The sequence below is a fragment of the Cryptomeria japonica genome, chromosome 11 (genome assembly GCF_030272615.1).
Source record: "Cryptomeria japonica chromosome 11, Sugi_1.0, whole genome shotgun sequence".
NCBI classification, from domain to species: domain Eukaryota; kingdom Viridiplantae; phylum Streptophyta; class Pinopsida; order Cupressales; family Cupressaceae; genus Cryptomeria; species Cryptomeria japonica.
The window spans coordinates 183,473,705-183,494,446 of NC_081415.1; the positions used below are offsets into that span (position 1 = coordinate 183,473,705).

The 20,742-nt window shown below is 33.9% G+C and overlaps 1 protein-coding gene across 3 annotated transcripts in view; it reads right to left on the reverse strand.

Annotated features, from left to right (window-relative positions):
* Nucleotides 1-2,764: 2,764 nt before the first annotated feature.
* The window catches only part of LOC131031370 (histidine kinase 1), a 225,044-nt gene continuing 207,066 nt past the window's right edge, over nt 2,765-20,742 (reverse strand). For all 3 annotated transcript variants that reach the window (XM_057962472.2, XM_057962471.2, XM_057962473.2), the window contains exons 6-13: nt 18,882-19,008; nt 17,598-17,687; nt 9,592-9,777; nt 9,340-9,409; nt 7,057-7,099; nt 6,606-6,755; nt 4,650-6,251; nt 2,765-3,258 (exon numbers count right to left, since the gene is read on the reverse strand). In XM_057962472.2, coding sequence (XP_057818455.2) covers nt 3,043-3,258; nt 4,650-6,251; nt 6,606-6,755; nt 7,057-7,099; nt 9,340-9,409; nt 9,592-9,777; nt 17,598-17,687; nt 18,882-19,008 — 2,484 coding nt within the window. In that variant the 3' untranslated portion in view covers nt 2,765-3,042. The remainder of the gene's footprint in view (nt 3,259-4,649; nt 6,252-6,605; nt 6,756-7,056; nt 7,100-9,339; nt 9,410-9,591; nt 9,778-17,597; nt 17,688-18,881; nt 19,009-20,742) is intronic.

Below are 20,742 nucleotides of genomic sequence, written 5' to 3' on the forward strand. Positions count from 1 at the left end.
CCTCCAAATAACAACAAAGAGTTGGTGGCAGGGAAAAATAATTTCGTGGATAACATGAACCCATGGTGTTTCCCTTGCAATGATGCGCATGCGCTTCGAAAGTGCTTGCGGGGCAACCTACAACAAAAAGTAGCTAAGCAATGGGCCCAAGGTATCTTGCTAGACCTTGGAAACTACTCATATTCATCCCTAGAGGTGGATAATGCAATGTTTACTACACAAATGCAAGACATGTCTCTAGAACAAGAATTTGAGATTGCATTGGAGCACACACTTTTCTCTTGGATGGAAGAAGATGATGTAGTTTTCGTCAATGATGCCTTCGCATCCAAACCACAAGTTCAATCAAATTATAACACTCGATCAAAGAGGAGATTCACTGGGGAACTTGTTTGTCAAATCTCTAAGCCTCATGTGACTTTTAAAAAGGGCTCAGATAAAGTTGCAACGACATCTTTTCCCCAAAGGTCCCGAGAGAACTTTCAATATAAACCAAAGGATTTCAAAGTTTTGGCACCCCTGACAATGAACGTGGTGGAGCAACTAAAGAAAGCCCCTACAAACGTATCTCTATGAGACATCTTGGCTATCCCTAAACACAAGTTGTTGCTTAAAGAGGCCTTAGAAGATCAAGAGAAGTTGGCTCAAGTTGAAGAGCCTGCATAACAAAAGAAAGGAAAATAACTGTTGTCAATGAGATTTGCACCTTGTTGAACTTGAAAAGTTCAACAATCTCTTGAAACATGGGAATGATCTCCAGAGTACGGGCTCTAATATTATAGACTCAACAAAACTTCCAAACTACTACATTGATTGGTGATTTACGAAAAAATTAGTCATACTTAATCAGATTTAAGAGAGTAAAACACCAATACTCTAATCTAATTAACTAATCCATAAATAACAATGAAATGCAATCAAATCAATTGAAGATAATAAAATATAATAAAAAATCCCTAAATTGATTAAAAAACAAAGCTTCCTTTGCTCTTCTCCAATATTGTGTTGCGTGGCTCTCAGTGTCGCGTTGAGATTCTTGCATAAAGATGGCACAATAATTTCAAAGATTCTGGAGGATGAGAATGGACGGTTGAGATTCATTCTGGAACAAAATCGATCAACGATGGAGATTGCTTGGCACAAAATTGATTGAGAGTTTAACTCATTTGGTTGATGAGTCAACTGGATTGATTGATCAGTGAATTGATTAGATTGATTAGATGACTGAGTTGATTGATTTGTTAATTGATTTGATTGCTCTGTTCCAAAAAGCTGATTGAGAGTTGAAAAAAGTAATTGATGAGTTAATTGGGGAGATGACTAAATAGATTAGTCAGTTGAATGAATTGATTGCCCAATCAAATTGAAAGTGAGTTGTGAGTTAGAATTCCAACATGTGCTGTAAGAATTTGAGATTAAATTCACATTTCATTTTAATTTTGATTTTTGAATTAGAAAAATGAATTAGTTAATTAAATAATTTTAAAAAATTATTTAATCATTTGAAATTAAATTCAATTAAATAATAAAAATTATTTAATTAAAGTATTAAATCACAATCAAATGAATAATAAATATTTAATTAATTGTATAAAAGGGTTAAATGATTAATTGATTAAGGCGATAGAAATAAAATAATTAGTGATGTTGAAATGATGATTAAAATTAATTTAGAAGAATTTAATTAGTTTAATTAAATACTTAAATAATTATTTAATTAATAAGATGAATAATTAGTGTATGATTGGATTTTTTTTTGGAAAGAAGGATGTTAAAAAAAAAATTTGCACCTTAATTTCAGGTTATTGTCACACTGCTGCAAATTGGGGAGCACGAGCCAGTCAGAGTTGTGAGACTTGGCTGAGAGAATGGCACACCTAAAAACTTACGACATATATACGTTTTTAAGAAGACTTCATATATGAGTTGTCTTCAACTTGTCAGAGATATGATGTCAATTGTCACAGATATTGGTGTTGCACAGACAAATTTACCCTCATGCGTTCCTTGGCAGAATCAAATGCTTTTTTTCACACGTTGGCTGTATTTCTTCATTCAGGCTGGTAACATCAGCATTAGTGGCACTTAAAAACATAACAAAAAACAAGAAGCACATTCTTTCTTTCATGGTACAAGAGTATTCAACCTCTTTGATACAATATTGTGAATGTATGTAAAATATCAGCGCATAATTGCTGCAAATGATTATTGAGGAGAGATTGCATTATATACAGTGAATAGTTATAAGACTATTTAGAACTGACTAACCAATCACAGCTGACTAGCTCCCTTACAACCAGCTAATATTGTCTTATTATAATGTTGTAATTTTTTTTCTAACAATAGCTTCATGATAGACAACACATGCATTATAGGAGTTCTTTTAATTTGAAGTACCGAATCCCAATCTTTTCCTTGCTAAGAAATTAGAAATCCAGACAAAAATAGTGATAGTACATGTATTTCTGAACCTAGAAGTCTTGTTTGTAGAGTATCTTAAGTGAAGTTTGTAAGTGCAAATTTAGCAACTAATGTCTATCTTGCTTAATAATTTAGGGTTGACATGAGGTGGCATAAATCTAGAAGTAGTTCTCCGTCCAAATTAAAGATTCTTTGCTCTTTAATACTCAACCAGATGTAATCCTAAGTCTAAGAATACCATGTACTCTTGAGGTAATCTTCATAAGCATGTTTCTTTTGATGTTTCTGTATAGAAAAGTTCGAAGAAAGCTGACTTAAAGCAAATATTAAATACACTTGCAAATAAATTAAATTACTCTCTTTTTATTTTTATTTCAAAAAATTGGGACCACGAAGTGGATAGGTGTCTGTTCACAGCAGAGAGCTCATTGATTAGATACAGGGAAAAGTAACACAAATAATTATAATTAGCTTTGCTAAATGTTAATTCCCTTTTTAATTAAGTTTCTTAGCTGAAGGTTGATGGCAAGATACTTGAGCATGTCTGTAAGGTCATTGTCCTTTGGCAATAGACGACAGCTCCACATACTTGCTGGTTGTATGTTAGTGAAGAGGGAAATATCATTTTTTTCTCTTGGTGAAAGCAACAATAGTGGATGCCATCAGTTTGGAATCAATCGGTTTTGTAAGGTATGCATCCATACCCACCTCTAAGCATTTTGCTTCATCTGAAGACATAGCATGAGCAGTCAATGCAACTATAGGTATGTGGCGACCAGTTCCTTCTTCTGCTATCCTAATGACCTTTGTTGCCTCATAACCATCCATCTTGGGCATCTGCAAGTGAACATGCGTTAAAAGTCAAACACCTGAAAACCAATAATTACACTTGTAATACTTTAGAATTCTGAATATATTTATGAGTCCACTTAGAAGAGAAAGAAACAAGGGATCAATTTTTTTTTGATCGGTAACAAGGGATCATTTTGAAACAATGAGAATATCAGAGTGAAGATATAAAATGTACACAGCTAGCTTCAGACTTAGAAATGCTTTACTTTCATAATTTTCATTAGTTTCTCTTGGTAGATATTTCAAATCCATATTTATTAACCTGAGATGGAACTTCATGGCACTGTACTCCTTCCTCTGCAAAGTAAGATTTAAAATTACATTTAAAGGATCTGAGAACAAATTGGATAAAATAACTTTCATAACTTTTTGAGACAATTTAGACACTTCAATGAGAAATACAATGCAAAGTTTTATCATGGAAAAGTCTTTTATATGATCCAAGAGGTTGGATGTATCAAATGCCTAACCTATACTTTTTATGTACCACTAACTTCTACATTGTCTTCTATACAAATAATGGTAGTTTAGAGGAAAATGCATGAGTGTGGAGTGATTGGACGGTTACAAGACTACTCGCAGTTCTGATGAATGTTGGTCCCAATGATGAGATTCCCTAATGTCATTGCTACTAGAGAACAGTACTACAATTGCCAGTTCAAACAGGTATATGAGAACATGCGCCACTAGATGTGTGCAGCAAGATTGAAGAGGAGTTAAACTATTGCATAATTGCTGTGCGTTCTGCAGGTGATGAGAAAGCTACTTATGAAGCCGTGAAAGTCATGTGTTAGTCTTGACAGAGTTATAAACTCTCGAGTGTCCTAGATCCTCTTGGATCAACCACTTAGGGCACACTAATGAGACCTTGGTCAAGATCGAGTTGTTGAATGCAATTTTTTTCAATAAAAATGGAAAATTAGGGAATAACTTGATTAACATACCATCTTAGCCAAAGTAATGACAAAGATACTTGATGGTGATCCCCTTCACACATGCCCTTGGATTTAAATTTTAAAGAAAAAAGCAATGGCCAACTTGGGAGCTAGACAGTTCAAAAACAGTGTCAAAATTTTTCTTTGAGACAATCAATATAGTGATTAACCATTTTCTAGAGTCTAAATAATAGAAAGATTTGGGAGAGCATCCGTTTCAACTAAATTGTTGATGATGATATCTTGAGCAGAGTGAAATATAATTTTTCAATTTTATAGCTGGTGGGAATGAGAACTTTTGTAGGAAAATTACTTAGAATAACTGGTACATCCTTATCTGCATATTCACAAACTGTGATTCATTGTGTTTTAAGTGTGATTTGATAAGGAAAAATGTCATGAAAGAAGATAATGAGTTTGGAAGAGGATGTATACGTGTACCTGGCAGTCCATGAGAACCAGATCAAATGGTGAAAGATCTTCTGATGTCTTCTGATTTCCATGGACTTTTGCTTTATTTATGGGGTTCAGTTTGTCAGAATCACCCATATCATAATTGCATTTCAGTGCATCTACTGCTTGCAGTCCATCCCCAACAGCAACTACAGTAGCACCCATTTTCTCAAGCATGATGGTTGCAACTCTTTGAAGAACAGGTGTATCTTCTGCAAGTAAAATCCGAATGCCTTTTAGATACTTCTCTGTAGAAGTACCATTTGAGGGAGGCCATCGTACTGGAGCTTTGGGAGTTGGTTCAGATATTATTGGCTGGTGTATGCAATCTAAACATTCCTTCTCATAATTTAAAGATGGAGGACCTCCAGCAAGCCTCATAATTGGCAAGCTTGGGCCAGATGGAATACAAGAAAGTTCATGAGGCAAATTTTCATTTTGAGATTTATTGTTACCTTCTGACGCCAGCTGAATATTGAATGTGTCACCATTGCAGTGTTTAGAAAAGGCAGACATCAAAGATTTTGATTCTTTCATACTGTGAGAGGAATCTTCAATGTATATTCTAGAATCTAATTCTGGGGTTGGGCTAGTGTCAAGGCTCTTAGAGAAAGTTCTTGTATCAGTTTGACTGGATACAGAGTCAACTTTGAATTTGCTCGTTGAATTTACCATTTCAGATTGCAAATTTATGCCTTCAGGCTCTTCACAGGTTTGAGCAGTCATCGCTAAACCATTAGTTTTCTTCAATAGATGTGGAATACAATTTTGTTTATCATTTATGGACTTTACAGAACCACTCAAGCTTTTGGCAGCAGATGTGCTGTCTGGAATATTTGGAATGATATGACATGTACTTTTAGTTATTTCATTTTCTTTTGTGAATTGATCACCAATTTCCTGGGTTATATCATGACAATCTTCATCCAAAAAGTAATCAGATGGTTCTTCACTTGAAGGAATTCTTGTAGATTGAATGTTCAACCGTTGCTGTGAGTTAAGTGGCAAGTTTGACAATCCTGAACCAGTACCCTTTTGCTCTGCTTGATATGTTGTATCTTCTACCATTGCTGTCAATATCTGAATAAGTTTTGATTTATACAGAGGCCTGTTAACCATGATAGAATGGCCCGATTTCCTCAATTCCAGCTTGACAGTGGCAGATGTATCATGATTCAAGAGCCATGCGAATTTTACTCTTCCTCGATATTTATTGAGATAAGATGCTTGACCTTTCCAGATTTTTATATCCACATCCAAGAACCTTGAATCTATAACTGCAAGAAAATTGTGAGCATTTGATGGTTTCTTTCCAGTAGTACCATAGAGGACCCTTGTATCATTTGAAGATATTGAATCTTCTTTGCATTCTGTACAACTACATTCTTTCAGTGGGACTCCATACTCTGTCATACTCTTTGACTGGACTCTATTGGTTTCATGTAGATCAGAGCATCTTATACAATCTATTTTAGAAAGAGCTTGTATCATTTCATTCCAGTTGGCTGCTTGATGTACTTGGAAGCCATTTGCTTGTAACCATTGGGACATTGTTGAACGGCCAATGTCACCATTTAGGGCTAGGAGAACCTGTCAACAGCAAAGACAAAAGCAAATCAAGATCCAATGGTTAAAAACTAGAAGTATCAGCTTTTGTGCAAAAATATATCAATAAGAGTAAAACAAAGAGATTTATGCGTGCTATCAATGACTGCAACATAGTTAGGAAAGAAGGAACAGAAACAAAATTCAAGAGGAAAGGAAACATAAGAGAAAAGGAAACACATTGCTATGCTTAAAAAAACCTTTTGGAGAAAGAAAATGTCAGAGCATCCAGATCAAAAAAGAAAAAGGTAGTCTGTAATTTTGATGAAAGAATAAGATAAAATGTATAATTACTCGCCCCTTCAACATTACTAAAAATGTTTAATTAGAAATGAATACCATTGTGTGGTCCTTATCAACACCCTTCCAAATCTGCTGGGAAATTTGTCCCGAGTTTTCAGAAGGTGCACCAAACACTAAAGTCAATTGCATAAGAGTTCCTGGACCTCCTTTTTGTCTGACACTAATCTGGCCTCCCATTTTGTTAACCTGGAAAGAATAAGAAAATCACCATATTGTGAAGAGACACAGAAAAACAAGCCTTGTAAGGATACTATAAATAAATTCAAGGATTTGAAGTGGTTGATGAAGAAAATTATGCAATTTACTTTCATTAGAATTGTTCACCGGTCTCCTAAAGATGAGCAATGCATATGAAAACATATTGCCACCAAAAGGTATTTGCATACATCATTATGAGTCATTTGATTATGTTCTGAACATTACAAAAAATTGTATCAGATGAAAAAGTAATGTGTTGTCCAATCATATCCCAAAATAGTTTGCCTACCAATGAACGCACTATACAGAGGCCAAGCCCTGTTCCTCCATACCTGCAAAATGGGAAGATTTGAATCAAGCAGTTAGAAATCAAATTTGTTTTTCTTCTTAATTTCAAAACATGTTTGTTGTCACCAAAAAATCATATATCTTGACCAAATCAGTTCTAACTTCTAGGTGATCATGTTGCATGCATGATAACTGAATTTGCATTAGTTACTTCTACACAGCAAAAGATACGACACTCAAATGATGGCAAGAAAACATTATTATATCAGCATTGCCATTCAGCATTCAGCTCTACCTTCAGTTTTTTTCCCTATTTCATCCCCAAATTGCAAGGCACGTTATAAGTTTCTAACAAAAATAGTCTGCAACACTGTAGTGACATTCCATTTTCCCTAGTCAAGTTGTTGCAATCTATTAATATATTAAGAATTTAAATTAATTAGAGGACATACCCGAGAGAAATAATTGTCCCATGTGATGGTCAAAGCCAAATCAGATCCATGGGATGATATATACATTTAAAATTTTATTAATGATATTTTTTTTGTGGACAATTTTGCACATGTTATTTTGGACTTCAAGCTTAGGACTTAGTGATTATCATTTCTCTAAAATTTTCTTAGCAGGGATCATTTCCCCATTATTTTTGTTCACAATATAGATGTTCGGGAAGATATTTGTTGTGGTTAATTTTGCACATCTTATTTTGACCTTCAAGATCAGGACTTAGTAATTACAATTTCTCCAAAATTTTCTTAGCAGGGCTCCTATCCCCCTTATTTATGTTCACAATATAGTTTGTTTGGCATTTCCTTTACTAATATTATCTATGCGAAATTATCTTTGCATGTGGGATAAACGCTTCATTTGTGTTTTGAACATACCTTTATGCCTGCCTAGCTTGTGTTCTTTGCGATTTGATACCATGAAACCTGTAAACACTGTCTTGAGGGAGGCCAAAAGTCTAAATGTAAATACAAAGTCTACTAGTTGTGGAGAAATGAAATTTGAATCTTATTGGAAAACATTTTTAACTAGTGATGTATCCAATTCAAAACTTGTTAATTGTACTACTTGATCATATGTCTCAATTTGTCATCATCATCACTAGTGTTGAGATTTGTTCTAATAAGTAATAAGGGATAAATTGCAAACTTAATGTGAGAGGTATGAGCATTAAGGAATAAATTGTAATAATTTTGATTGTTAGTTGAACGGGTAGTTGCATGTTGTAATGTTAGAATTGGTAGATAAGATAATTTGTAATAAAACACGCATAGCATACAAGCAGTCATAGCTAGAGTTGAAGCCTAGACAATTTCATTTATTTTCATTCAATTACTTTGTATCAGTGTTCCCTAAAGAAATGTCCCCCATGTTTATAGGCATTTCCTAGAAGGGAATGCCCTAAAGATGTGGAGACCCCCCATTCCAATTTTTTTTTCAAACAAGGACATCCCTTTGCAAAGTGAACAAACCCTAAGCACATCCCCCAATAGGTATGCTAAGGGAGCACCCAGCCATCCTAGGGACATCCTAACGTCCCTACTTAGTCATGGTTTATGCGCTATTCACTATTGTGAGAGCTTTTGTCTGCATTCATTCATTTTCCACTCATGTTTACTTACAAGGGATTTTGAAGTAATATGGTGGATTATTTGAATGCTCATTGTCATTGTTTGCTACATTCATTTATTTTTGCTGGAGTATTTTAATAATCGTTTTGGCTACTTCTTGTCTTTGTTTGTTGTTCATTCTATGGAAGCAACTCACTGGATTTCTAGTGAAAACCATCCTAATTTTGGAACAGGAGCAATGTGTGAGAGATCTACTGCACAATTTAGAGGGGCAACAGCAGTAGTGGTGTCAACACCATTATGTGTATCACAGTTCTTGTATTCACATTGAAACAATTGCCTAAAACTGTATCAATAATAATATTCATATTTTTTGAAATCCATGGTTTCTAAGAGCACTGCATAAACAAGCTCTGCTTCCACATTCAATCTGAAGGATATTTTATGGACTTTACAGCTATATGCTATTTATCCAACATGTTTGCACAATTTTCTACTGCATAATTGTTCGCGAACTAGCATTTTCAATTTTTGTCCTCCATTTAGACACAACAATATTTTTCTAAAGCATGAAAGAAAATAAAAAACATGGGCAGCAGAATACTACTTCAGATCGCAACATGACATTGAATCTCAATGCCATCTTTCTCTTTGATGTGCATTGATTTTGCTAATGGCATTATAATAGATAGGTCAGTCTTACATACGTGCGAGTTGTTGATAGATCAGCTTGCACAAAGCTCTCAAAAACTGATTCCCACTTGCTAGGATCAATTCCTAAAAGGAAAATAGCGAGGAAACAGAAAGATTTAAGTAGAGGAAAAAATATTGAAACAAATGAATGAAAAACCAGTTCCTTGATGAAGGCCAACAATGCCATAGCAACTAAGCTAACAAAAGAAAGCATCAAATCACTAAAAAAACTGCAAAGAGTCAATAAGTGTCTAGTTTGTTCATACCACAACCCGTATCGTCAACTTCAAACCATAGCGTTATTTTCTCTTGGCTTTGGGATGTTCTTCTCTCAGATTGCCCGAAACTCAGCTTTTGGGAAAACCAGGAATCTCTCTCATTTTCAGATTCTCCATCTCTTTTCTTGTTTACTGTTGAGTATTCACACCATCCTCGTAATATAATATGTCCCGCTGTACATGAAGATCCCTGTAAGCGTGGTTTGATCTAGCTAAAGCCTGATTTTTAATTTGAATTACAGAAGAAAACAAGATGGAAAAACATGACCCTTTCTAAAACACATATAAATAATAAAAAAAGGACTGGAGAAAAATGCGTGCATTAATGATATAAGTGAGAAAATGCAATCAAATAAATAAACATGGAAGTGTTATTCTTTACATCCTTTCAAAATTGTGTTTATAATCTTATAGATAAGGAGAGTGTTCTGTTACTAAATGATATGATCATATGGACACTTTAGGATGATAATTAAATTTCTTCTAGGATGCATACTATTAATAAATACTTCAAGGAGCCTATTCTGTCATGGAGAAGGTTTCTATGCTAACAAACACAGTTGTGGCTAACATGTTACATCATTAATTATATGCAACCAATCAAACCCTGCAACCAATGTTGTTTTGAAGAGATATCACATGTCCGAATGTTCTTTGAAATGAAGTCATCTCACTTGCCCAATCTTGAATCTTCTATTTCAGAATCTGTTAACATGTCTATAGTCAAAGAAAAAAAACTTCCAACACATTAGAAATGGAATAACTAATGTATACGAAGATGGCTAGTGACGACAATCTTCACTGGTTGATAACTCCTCGGTAGAATTGAGGTGTCAATATCAATGGTACAGACCTACAAGATTTATGGACACAGCATATGCTGATACTTCCACTAAAATCTGAAGAAAATTGGTCACACGAGCATGCAATTTGAGTCTTTTATCCATTTCAGTGATTTACATCTATTGCAACCTGTACAAATACTTGTAACTAAACTTCAGAATAGATAAAAGCATTTTATTAGAAATACAATGAAGATTGGTGGAGACATTAAAGGCAGTGATTCTGCATTGTAAAACAACATATGGTCAATCAATACAGAGGTCAAGAAAAAACAAATGGGTCAAGTTCCAAACAGGTTTAGATTTCAGCCTCACCAACTCAAAATCAAAATCAAGCATCTATTAGAAAAAGACAAAGTTTGCCACGTGATACTTACAAAATCAGCCTATTTGAAAATCAAGGCTTTTATTTGGCTAGAGACTCATAAAAAAGAACACACATGTGATACCTTAAAAGAATTTATTGGCTCCTCACAGTTTGTCCACACCTCAACATTTATCTCTGCAAGTCCAAATACATTTGGCATATAAACTTGGTTCCTCTTTTAACATTTTGGAAGACAATTAGATGTTGGTGAGACTAGAAAATTGTCTCACTACTATAGAACAATCATTAGGTGTCCATAATGGTTTGGGCATTGATGAAATGAGGGATACAAGGAAGAGATTATTTGAAATGAAATTGATGAATTAAAACATATATCTTTCTCGTTTATTGATCTTCTGTAGAGGACTACCCTAGCCATGCCTAGAGCTAGAGCTCTATCGATAAGGCAGCAAATTTTTCTCCCACGTTTCTTTCCATTTTCAAGATCCAGCAATAATTATCTTTATATGGAAAAAATTAGATGCCACAGCATCAATTTGAAAATACTTATTCTTGTTGATGAAGAGTGATATCTATTGGTGTTTTAATTTGCCATTTTCTTGACAACACAAAACAAAAAAGTGGATGAGGAAATTCTTTCTTCAAATTCACAGAGAAAGTTCCCTGATTTAATCTACTCCTAATTCCAAAATTGTAAACAAGCCTATGACTATAAACACTACACAATTTTTTATTTGGGGTTTAACATAATGTTGAAATAATTTAAACTAACTTGACCTATCCATTTTTAATCTCAAAGATAAGAGCAGATTCCCTAAAAATCTCTTCACCAATGAATTTTCTCATCATTTGATAGCTAATGTTGGAAAAGTTGTCATTGATGTCAAAGTCATGTCAAGAAGGGTTTTAATAGATGATGTTGGAAATGTTGTCATTGATGTCAAAATTTTGTCAAGAAGGGTTTTGTTGTCTAAGCATATTATCATTGTTGTATGGTGAAGATTATTAGAAGGTTGTCATTGATATCAGAGGTGTATTGAAGATTGTTGATAAGCTTTTTGCAATTAGTTAACAAAGGATGTTTCCCTTGAAGATACCTTTCTATGTGAATGGGATGCCTCTCTTCATAAGACCATGCAATGGTATAAATAGAAGATGAATGGGAAATAAAATAAGTGCTTTTGCAATGAAGATCATTCGAATTTACGGAGATATTAAATCAGATCAATTTGAAGATAAATAAAGCATTTAAAAAGGCAATCAACATAAAAAATTGTTAACAAAAGGTGATGTCTTTTCAAAAGGTTACCTCTATTCAAAGAGATGTCTCTTTTCATGAAGAGGCATAACGATATTTAGATATAAAAAGTGATAGTGAAATGTGGAGAAGAAGATGAGTGAGTAGAAAGAAAAAAATATCATTCAGATTTGAAGAAAAGACCCTTGAAGAGGAATAAGAGAAAAATTCTGAAGGAAATATGAAGAATATTGCAGATCCAGACAAAAGAATATTGCAGATCTAGAGAAAGACATTGCAGATTTGTGAAGCATTTATGGCAGGTTTATAAAGAAGAGTTTTAGGCAGATTTGTGAAGAATTGATGAAGAGATTAAGCAGTTTTGTGAAACATTTAGAGCAAAATTTTAAGTAAAGTCATGACTATTCAAGTGGTCATCTCCTTTAAGAAGGATCACATCTCTCCATAGGAATATGAAGATATATATTGGCATAAGAAATATGTGAAGTGTGTGTTGTATATATATATATAAAGATCACAATAATTATTTGAAGATAAATAAAATGTTCAAAGGCAGTAATTAGTATTTAGAAGTTTTTTATCAAATAACATACCCATTGAAAGGGGTTGTCTCTTTCCTAAGAGTCGTGTCTTTTCATAAAGACACAGATCTAAAATGTGGATATGACTTGTGAAGCTAAATTGAGTTTATTGAAATGAAATAAGAGATGTGAGTGGAGAATAAAGATATATCATTCAAATATAATCAAATTTAGTAATGAAGAGATGCAATTAGCATGTGGAACGAAGAGTTATGTTTTAAGTGTAACAGTTTGGAACAGCCTGACTTTGGGTCACAAAAATCTAAAACGACCCTCACAAACCCCCACGCAGCTCTCTATCCTTGTGTGGCCTGACTTGAAGATATACAACCTGTTTCCTGGGGCCTTCAAACACTTCAATCTGCAATCTGATCATCCCAATCTACCCTCAAAACATCTGCTGATCTCTGATGAATTCTCCTTCAAAATTGTTGATATCCAGCTCTCCTGTAGCTATGAATTGTTTCCAAATAATCAGCCCTTGGAAGGTCTTTCACTCCTGCAGGCATCAACAACTGTGAAGGATTTTGTCTTCACAATCTGATCGAAGAAAACCTTTCAGCCTCAGCCAAAATTCTCTAATGAATAATCTCCTGAATGCCTCAAAGTGGGTGCCCAAATGCCTTATTTACTTCTCTCAAAACCCACACACAAACATGTAATTTGCAATTTATTTTACTTTATTTCCATTGCCTTTATTATTTAATGAAATTATTATCACATGGGCATCCACTTTATTAATAATTTCATGTGACTTTATAAAGTCACTTTATTAATATTTAATAAAGCAACTTTAATTTATTTAAATAAAAAATTAAAATTAACGTTATATTAACTTTAATATTTAAATATTTATTCAAAATCAACTCCCAACCACTGAAGACTGTCAACAAACATTGCACTTGTGGACCATTGGTGATGCCTAAAAATAGCAGTACCAACTAAAAAATAGGAAGTCTGCTTTGAGCCCCTGAAACGCTATGAATGACCCCCTACAAGGTCCAACAGTCTTCGAATGGGTTCCCTATCCACTGTATTAGCCTATGGCAACCACTGCTAATAGGCTAACCCTGCTAAAAATAGAAAGTTCCTAGCAAGGGGCATTACATTTTGTCCCATTAAAACTCCAAGTACCTTAATACCTCCTTTATTTGCACCCACCAATTTAAAAGTCAGGGGTCAAATAGTTGGCTTTCCCAAACTTCTTCGAATTTCTTTTGAAATTACTTCACACCAAAGCCATCATCAACAACTGTTGGCGGCAATATTGTACACGGAAATAAAACTAGTTGATTAAGTTGTAATTGTGTTGGTTAGTTGGCAACCGAGGGGTGGTAGTTGCAGTGCGACGGTTGACGCTCGCACCCCCTCGGCATCTTTATATACTTCCGAATGTAACTTGTGTAGGACACGAATTATGAATGGAATAACATCTGATATATTGCATCTGATATCTATGGCATTATTATTCTGCATTACGTGTTTTATCTATGTGCTTTAAGTTATTCACCCGAGAGGGTAAACAACAACTATATTATTGAGATTCCTTCCAAGGATTTATAATATTCACCATCATTGGTTTCTTTATCATATTAGTTGTCAATAACATTGGATCGATTCACTTGGTTTCTTGACAACCGAGGTTCAATCGTTGGAAATTCGTCCTCACCAAATTCCGAATGGGTTGTAGCATGCAATATATCATTGCTCCCCATTACAATAATATTTTGAAGTTTACAAACACTTTGTAATAGATCTACTAGTTTAACAGGTATGATAGTTTGAAGTACTTGCCTTTAAATATTTGAATTGAATGGTAATTGATGTGTTACTATACTTGTGTTTGCATTTGGGTGGTGTTGTTTGTTAGAAATAGCATTCTCCATGTTGGCTTTTGCTTCACAAAGCCTTTCTTTTTTAGTATGTGGGTCCAAGTATATAACTTTATTTGCTTGAGTGTGAGTAACAACCAATGCTTCATTATGCCTTATATCAATCATGTTGACATAGGCCTTTTGATTCTGATTCATGGTCTCTAGGTCCACACAATTTGCACAATAGTTGCAATTTGTCTGGCTTGTTTTGGCAGTCCTTGCAAAGTGTCCCCATTCATTACATTGTTGACATTGTATGATCGAATGTGCTTTGGGTTGTACTATATTTGTCTTCAACCTCCTCTTTGATTTTGATAACCACTTAGAGATACAATTTGTAGCTTTGATGGAGTGAACTACTCTCCCTATCTAAAGAGTAATTGTATATTCTTGGTCTTCAAATTGTATGGGAACTCCTTTATTGAATGACCCATATCCTGACAAATCTCACAAAACATCTTTCTAGGATAGTTACCTTTTTGCGTGCCCCACAATTTGGCACTCTGTACGCTATAATTCATTAGTTTCCTTGTTGATTTCTTTATCCACCTTCAAATTTTTCATCATTTGAAGCATGCTCCTCTAGAGCACTTGAACCATTCCTAATTAATTGTCATTGTTGTCATATAAACTTCCATTTTTTTCTGTTTTTCTTTTACTGTTCAAAAACATTTTATATCACTTTCTATGTCCATAACCTAATCGTAGACTTTTGATTAGGAAGAGGGTGGTACTACCTTCATCTTTTTTCTTAATGACAAAAGTTGACATTTGATGAACTGTCTTCTTTAGACTGTTTAGTTCTTTTTCAACTTTACAAGAAATTCTTTAAGTATATGATTATAAGCTCATACATTTTCATGCTGACCTTGTTTTGTATTATAAATTTATGCTACTATTTCACTGTCATCACGAAACAATTTAAACTCTCTTCAAAGGCCGCCTTTAAACTCTCCCATCTATTTCAAGAGGCTCGAGCAATTTTTGTATACCAGTCAATTGCTACACCTCACAAGGTGGCCGGAAAAGATCGTAGCCAAATTGATTTATTATATTGCCCATTTGCTGTCCAAATTGTTTCACAAGTCTTACAATGCCTAATGAGATTCTCTGATCTACTGCCTATAAACTTGGGCAATTTTTTCCTTTCTCCACTAGGGCATACCATAATTTTATTAGGATGCAACCTAGCACTGAGAACCTACTCACTAAGGAGTTTTGATTTGGACATTTTGATCCTTCTCTCACACTCTCAGACACATGGGAATCCTCCACTCGTCTTGACTCAATGTTTTGCGCACTTGTTTTTCCTTCAAATTTTCTTTTATACACCTTTGTCTTGGCTTACTCTCCTTCGATTGACAACCTTTCAATGCCCTAAAGGTTACGCTCGTACACTTCTATGAAGGAATCTAACTCCATCTCTATATTTCCCTCATCTAGAGATGGTTGTTTTGAGTCATCAACTTGATATGCGAGATCAATCCATGCTTCGTCAAGTAAGGGTAGATGTCTTGCTATCTCTTGCCACTCCTTGTATGGTTTTTTGTGGTTCCAAATTATGGTTCCAACTTTGACTTATGCTCTAACTCCGACTTCATTCTCAAAGAAAGCTTTGACTTGGGAATCGCACAGTTGTATATTCCTCAAGTGTCTCTTGTAATCTTCTCCTTTGTTCCTCTGATCGATGATCCTTAAAGATCACTTGATCTCTTGGTCTTGACCATGTTGTGGTCTCTTCCCACCTTTATTCATGGCTATGAGCATAAATCTCTCAAATTTAACCTGATTTCTTATAAGGTAGCAACTCCAAATGTTTACTGATCTATCTGATAAAATGAATACATGCATTATTCATAGAGATGACAATGCATACCAAATGCAGGAGCAATATATCTTTTATTTGAACATGAATTTATTACAGAAGAAGACCAGAATGATCAGCAAAGGATTAGATTCAATCCAATTAGATCATACAAATCTATTTAAAGGACTTGACAAATGCCAAGAGGAACACAATCATCAACCAACTGACGCTTATAGCTACTTGAATACATAATTGGATAACCTATTTGATCAGAACATAATAATAGTCATTGTACACTAACTACAGAAATGAGGATTGAAGGGTATTTCAAGAATGCAGAGTGTGTGCACCTAAAATTAATTCCTCATGTTTCAATTTCACTATGTTAATATGCAAGGAAGGCCTAGTCATGTATGGGGAGATTTGAACCAGGGTAATCATTGTGATAAGTGATGCACTCAATCAAGCATGTTAGATAGTGATGCATCCAATATTGAGGTATACAATTTATACATGTTATTTCCTACATTTCAGTTTCTTGAGCATAGATATTAGCACTTTTTATGGAATGGATGGAAGCCTATGCAAATGGTGCAACTAAGCAAGTCTGTGACGTAAGGAACTAGATAACCAGTCCCAAGTTCTATAATTCAGATGGAAGTTTTTTCGTAGCTACAGATTTACTATATTGTAATTTGCATAAGGTTCATATTGAAGTTCTTTGCATGGGTATGTAGACAAGATTGAGAGAATCCAAGTAATACAAATCAGGTCAGCATGTAACATGTCTTTCAAACTTGCTTGAAAACATTATATAGCAGTGTGGAATGACAATGGGAAAGATTCATAACCAAGTTGCACAAAGGATGTTCTCGGTAGAAGTTAGAAGTTAAAAAAGATCGCATTTCTATGAGGGAATATAAAACATCCTATCTTCCTTTATCAAAAGAAAATTGTATTTCTTGCCCTAAGAAGAAAGCAATATCCTCTGTGTGTATTCATGTGCAAATTTTTGTATGCATGCAGTCAACATGTGGATGGAATGTGGACGTGTCCACATGTGTGTAAAATGTGAATTTTGATTAAATTCAAAAGATCAAAGTCCAAAATAATAAAAGAGGCGAATGAAGATGAATCAAACTAACATGCCATCCTTTAAGAAATGTAGAACTACATCGTGTATCGTCTACTAATCTCTCAATGTGGCTGATTACAATTTTATAATTGGTAAAAGAAAAAAAAAATTATTTAAGAGAGCAAATGGAAAGAACATGATCATACCCATTTGACTAGCCAATACTTACATGAAGTAAACTTGATTGAATTACTTATCAGATTTGCGAATATTTGCACCACTCGAGCTGAATCTCCCCGTATCACCTTAGGCATATTATCTTAGAAAAAGAGAAAAAATTAAATAACGTATGATTAGAAACTATATGCCAGTCTCAAAACACAAAGCTCATTTGTATATCATAGTTCTGCTCAAATTATTGAAAAAAAGGAAAACATGGAATTCAAATCCTTAGTAGTCTTTATTCCTGTTTTACGAAAACAAGTTCCCCGACCAAAGACATTGTGTGTTATCCTCACATTCTAAAATAGTAAATATTATGTTTTGAGCACCTATGTATTCCGATAAACATCAGTGCAACTAAGTAAAACTTCACAATGCATCGTTAAACTACAGAAATAGTACATATGACACAGTACAAATATCTCATCTAACAAATAAGCAATAGTAAAAAGGCTTTAAAATTTATTCATTTTGTTCATCTTAATTGTTTGACTGTTGACAGGTTCACAGAAAGTTTAAAATTCTAAACTAAAACAGTGCACACATCTTAATGTTATTTTTAATAAGAGAATCCTTTTCATATAAGCAATGTTTTCAGTTTATCAAATTTATCTATCAATGAGAATCCTCTGCGTGGCAAAAATTATGGTACATTTTCTTATAAATAGTATGCTACATGATTAGTTGGCCATTACCCATCCAAGCATGGGCTTGCAGCTTCCATAACAAGATAAAGGCAGAGATCATTTTTCGGTTGAAATCTATTGGTTTGGTTTATGATTATTTATCATAGGTAAGGTTTCAACTGAAATCTGTGCACCACCTTTGTAGATAATAATCTGAACTATAATTTTCAAAATTTAGATTTTGCACTTAACCACAATATTTTGAACAGTAAAAAACAATCCTTTCCTTGATATAGTGCAACTTTAAGAAACAAATTAGCAATCCAGATAAAGGAGAAAGAAATAGAAGAATAAAGAAAATTATTACATAGAATTCTGGTTAAGGAAAAAATTATAGAAATGCTTTTTATAAATTAATTTTGGTATGGTACAGAACTGAGGATTTGGGTTAAACTTCAAAAAATGGAATAATTAAAATACTGATTATGCTAATCACAGTCATACTTAGTAGTCTCCATCCAAAGCTAGAAAGGATTGAAGATATGATGTTGATCCATTGATAGTGAGATTACCAATCATTCAGCCAAAAACTAGGAAAGGGGGAAAACTGTAAAAAAATTGAAAACCTGAATGACTGCTGAAAGATACCACAACTGTTAACTTACCATCAAGGTCTAGAACAAGTTCAGTGTTATGATCAACACATTGCACAAAAAACATGTCTACAAGTCCTTCAAGCTCACGTCCAAGGTCAAATTCCGCCTCCTCTAGTATTAGCTTGCCTGATTCAACCTGTATGCATTATGTGCATTGCATGAGAGAATGAAATAAAACATGGAATCCTCTTTCTGAGATCTCACTTTTGACGATAATATTCATTTCAAAAATTTTAAAGACATCATTACATAAAATATAAAACTTTTAAAGAAACAAAAATCATATGAAAGATGCATCCATGGAATTTAAGAAAACACTAAAAGATCATGCTAGGATACCGTGGATACTATTATCCCAGATAACCATGCATCTTACAGAGTAAGATGCAATTCAAATTTTGGTTCATTTATCAAGGGTTAGGCAGAAGAACAAGAAGGCCTGCTCTAACATGTGTATTTAGGATTATTTCATATACAGTTTTCCTGCTCAAATAAAAATTTTAAGAAAAAAATCTAAAGTGAAAATTTCAATCAACTTATCCTCAATTTTTGAAAATGTCGAAGACAACCTATGTAAAGAGTTCAACAACAAACGGACACAAAATTAATATATATAATTTTTTATGGTGCTCTCCACATATCAAAATATATGGTCAAGATAGTTAAGCAGATTTTCCTTCTGTTTTTTAAATCATCAGTAGTGAAATAAATGGAATAAAATTAATGGAAATAATGCTTTAAAAAGAAATAATCTGGTCCTTGTGTCATCTCAATCAGAAAACCAATCTCCCTGGTCTTCTAACCTAGAATATTATGAAAGAAATCACCAAAAGGGCAATTGATGAAGAAGAAAAAGATAATCCCTTCAAATTTCTGGTCCATCAAAGTTTCAACAGAACGAAAAAATGCATTAAGATAAAGAAGGTATGGAAGAAACTTTTCAATTTGTTTCTAGGCTACCTATCTTAATGCTAGTGAAATTTGGGTTAGAAACAAGGTCAGAATAATGTGGCTTTAAGTTTACTATTTTTTTTGTTAAAATCTCACAACTCTGCTTTGCGAGTCACCTAAACAGCACTTAAGTTACTGTTAGACTCACAATACTTACAACTTTGTTCTGCAAGTCACCTAAACCAAAACTTGCTAATTTAATAAGAATGAACAAGTCCATAATCCAATAGTGTTAAGAAAATGTCACTTAGAGTAATTGAACTTTAAAAGGTTATTTTTTCACTCATTTTGGGATTTTCTGAGTCCATTGAAGAAAAAGTTCTAACCAACATGAAGTTGGAATTGCAGCTAGAGTTAGTGTTTTAGAAGGGATTTATCCAATTTCATCAATGAACTTTCCTCAAAAATGTTATCTAAGTGATATCCACTAAGGAAACAAGTGAGAAAGTATTATCACTCATTAAAATGGTTCTCCACAATTCTTGGACAAGGGAGAACAAGTTTTAACCAATAGATTAGGATCATTTTTTGAAAGATCCCAAATGGATCCTTTTGCTGTTGCTGCTGTAAATTCTTAATTAAACATACTATATTTTTGTAATTTTCCGGTGATCTTATAGAATAGATAGAAGTTGTAGAATGGGATTGTTTCTTTTTGGGTTTTGATGTTATAAGTAAAGTAATTGATAAATTGCAACAACTGTGAAATAAAACAGTAAACAATGTTCATATGTAAGAACACTTAAGCAATCTGAAAATACTGCAAATCATACCAGGCAAATAACCTAGTTTTGTATTCAGCAAGAATCCATACATTTATTTGGAGCTGTTCTCAATCTGGATTGATGCCAGATGGAGGAATATTACTGGCAATGAACAAGGAAGACCAAATAAGCTGAATACAACCCTTCAAGCCAAC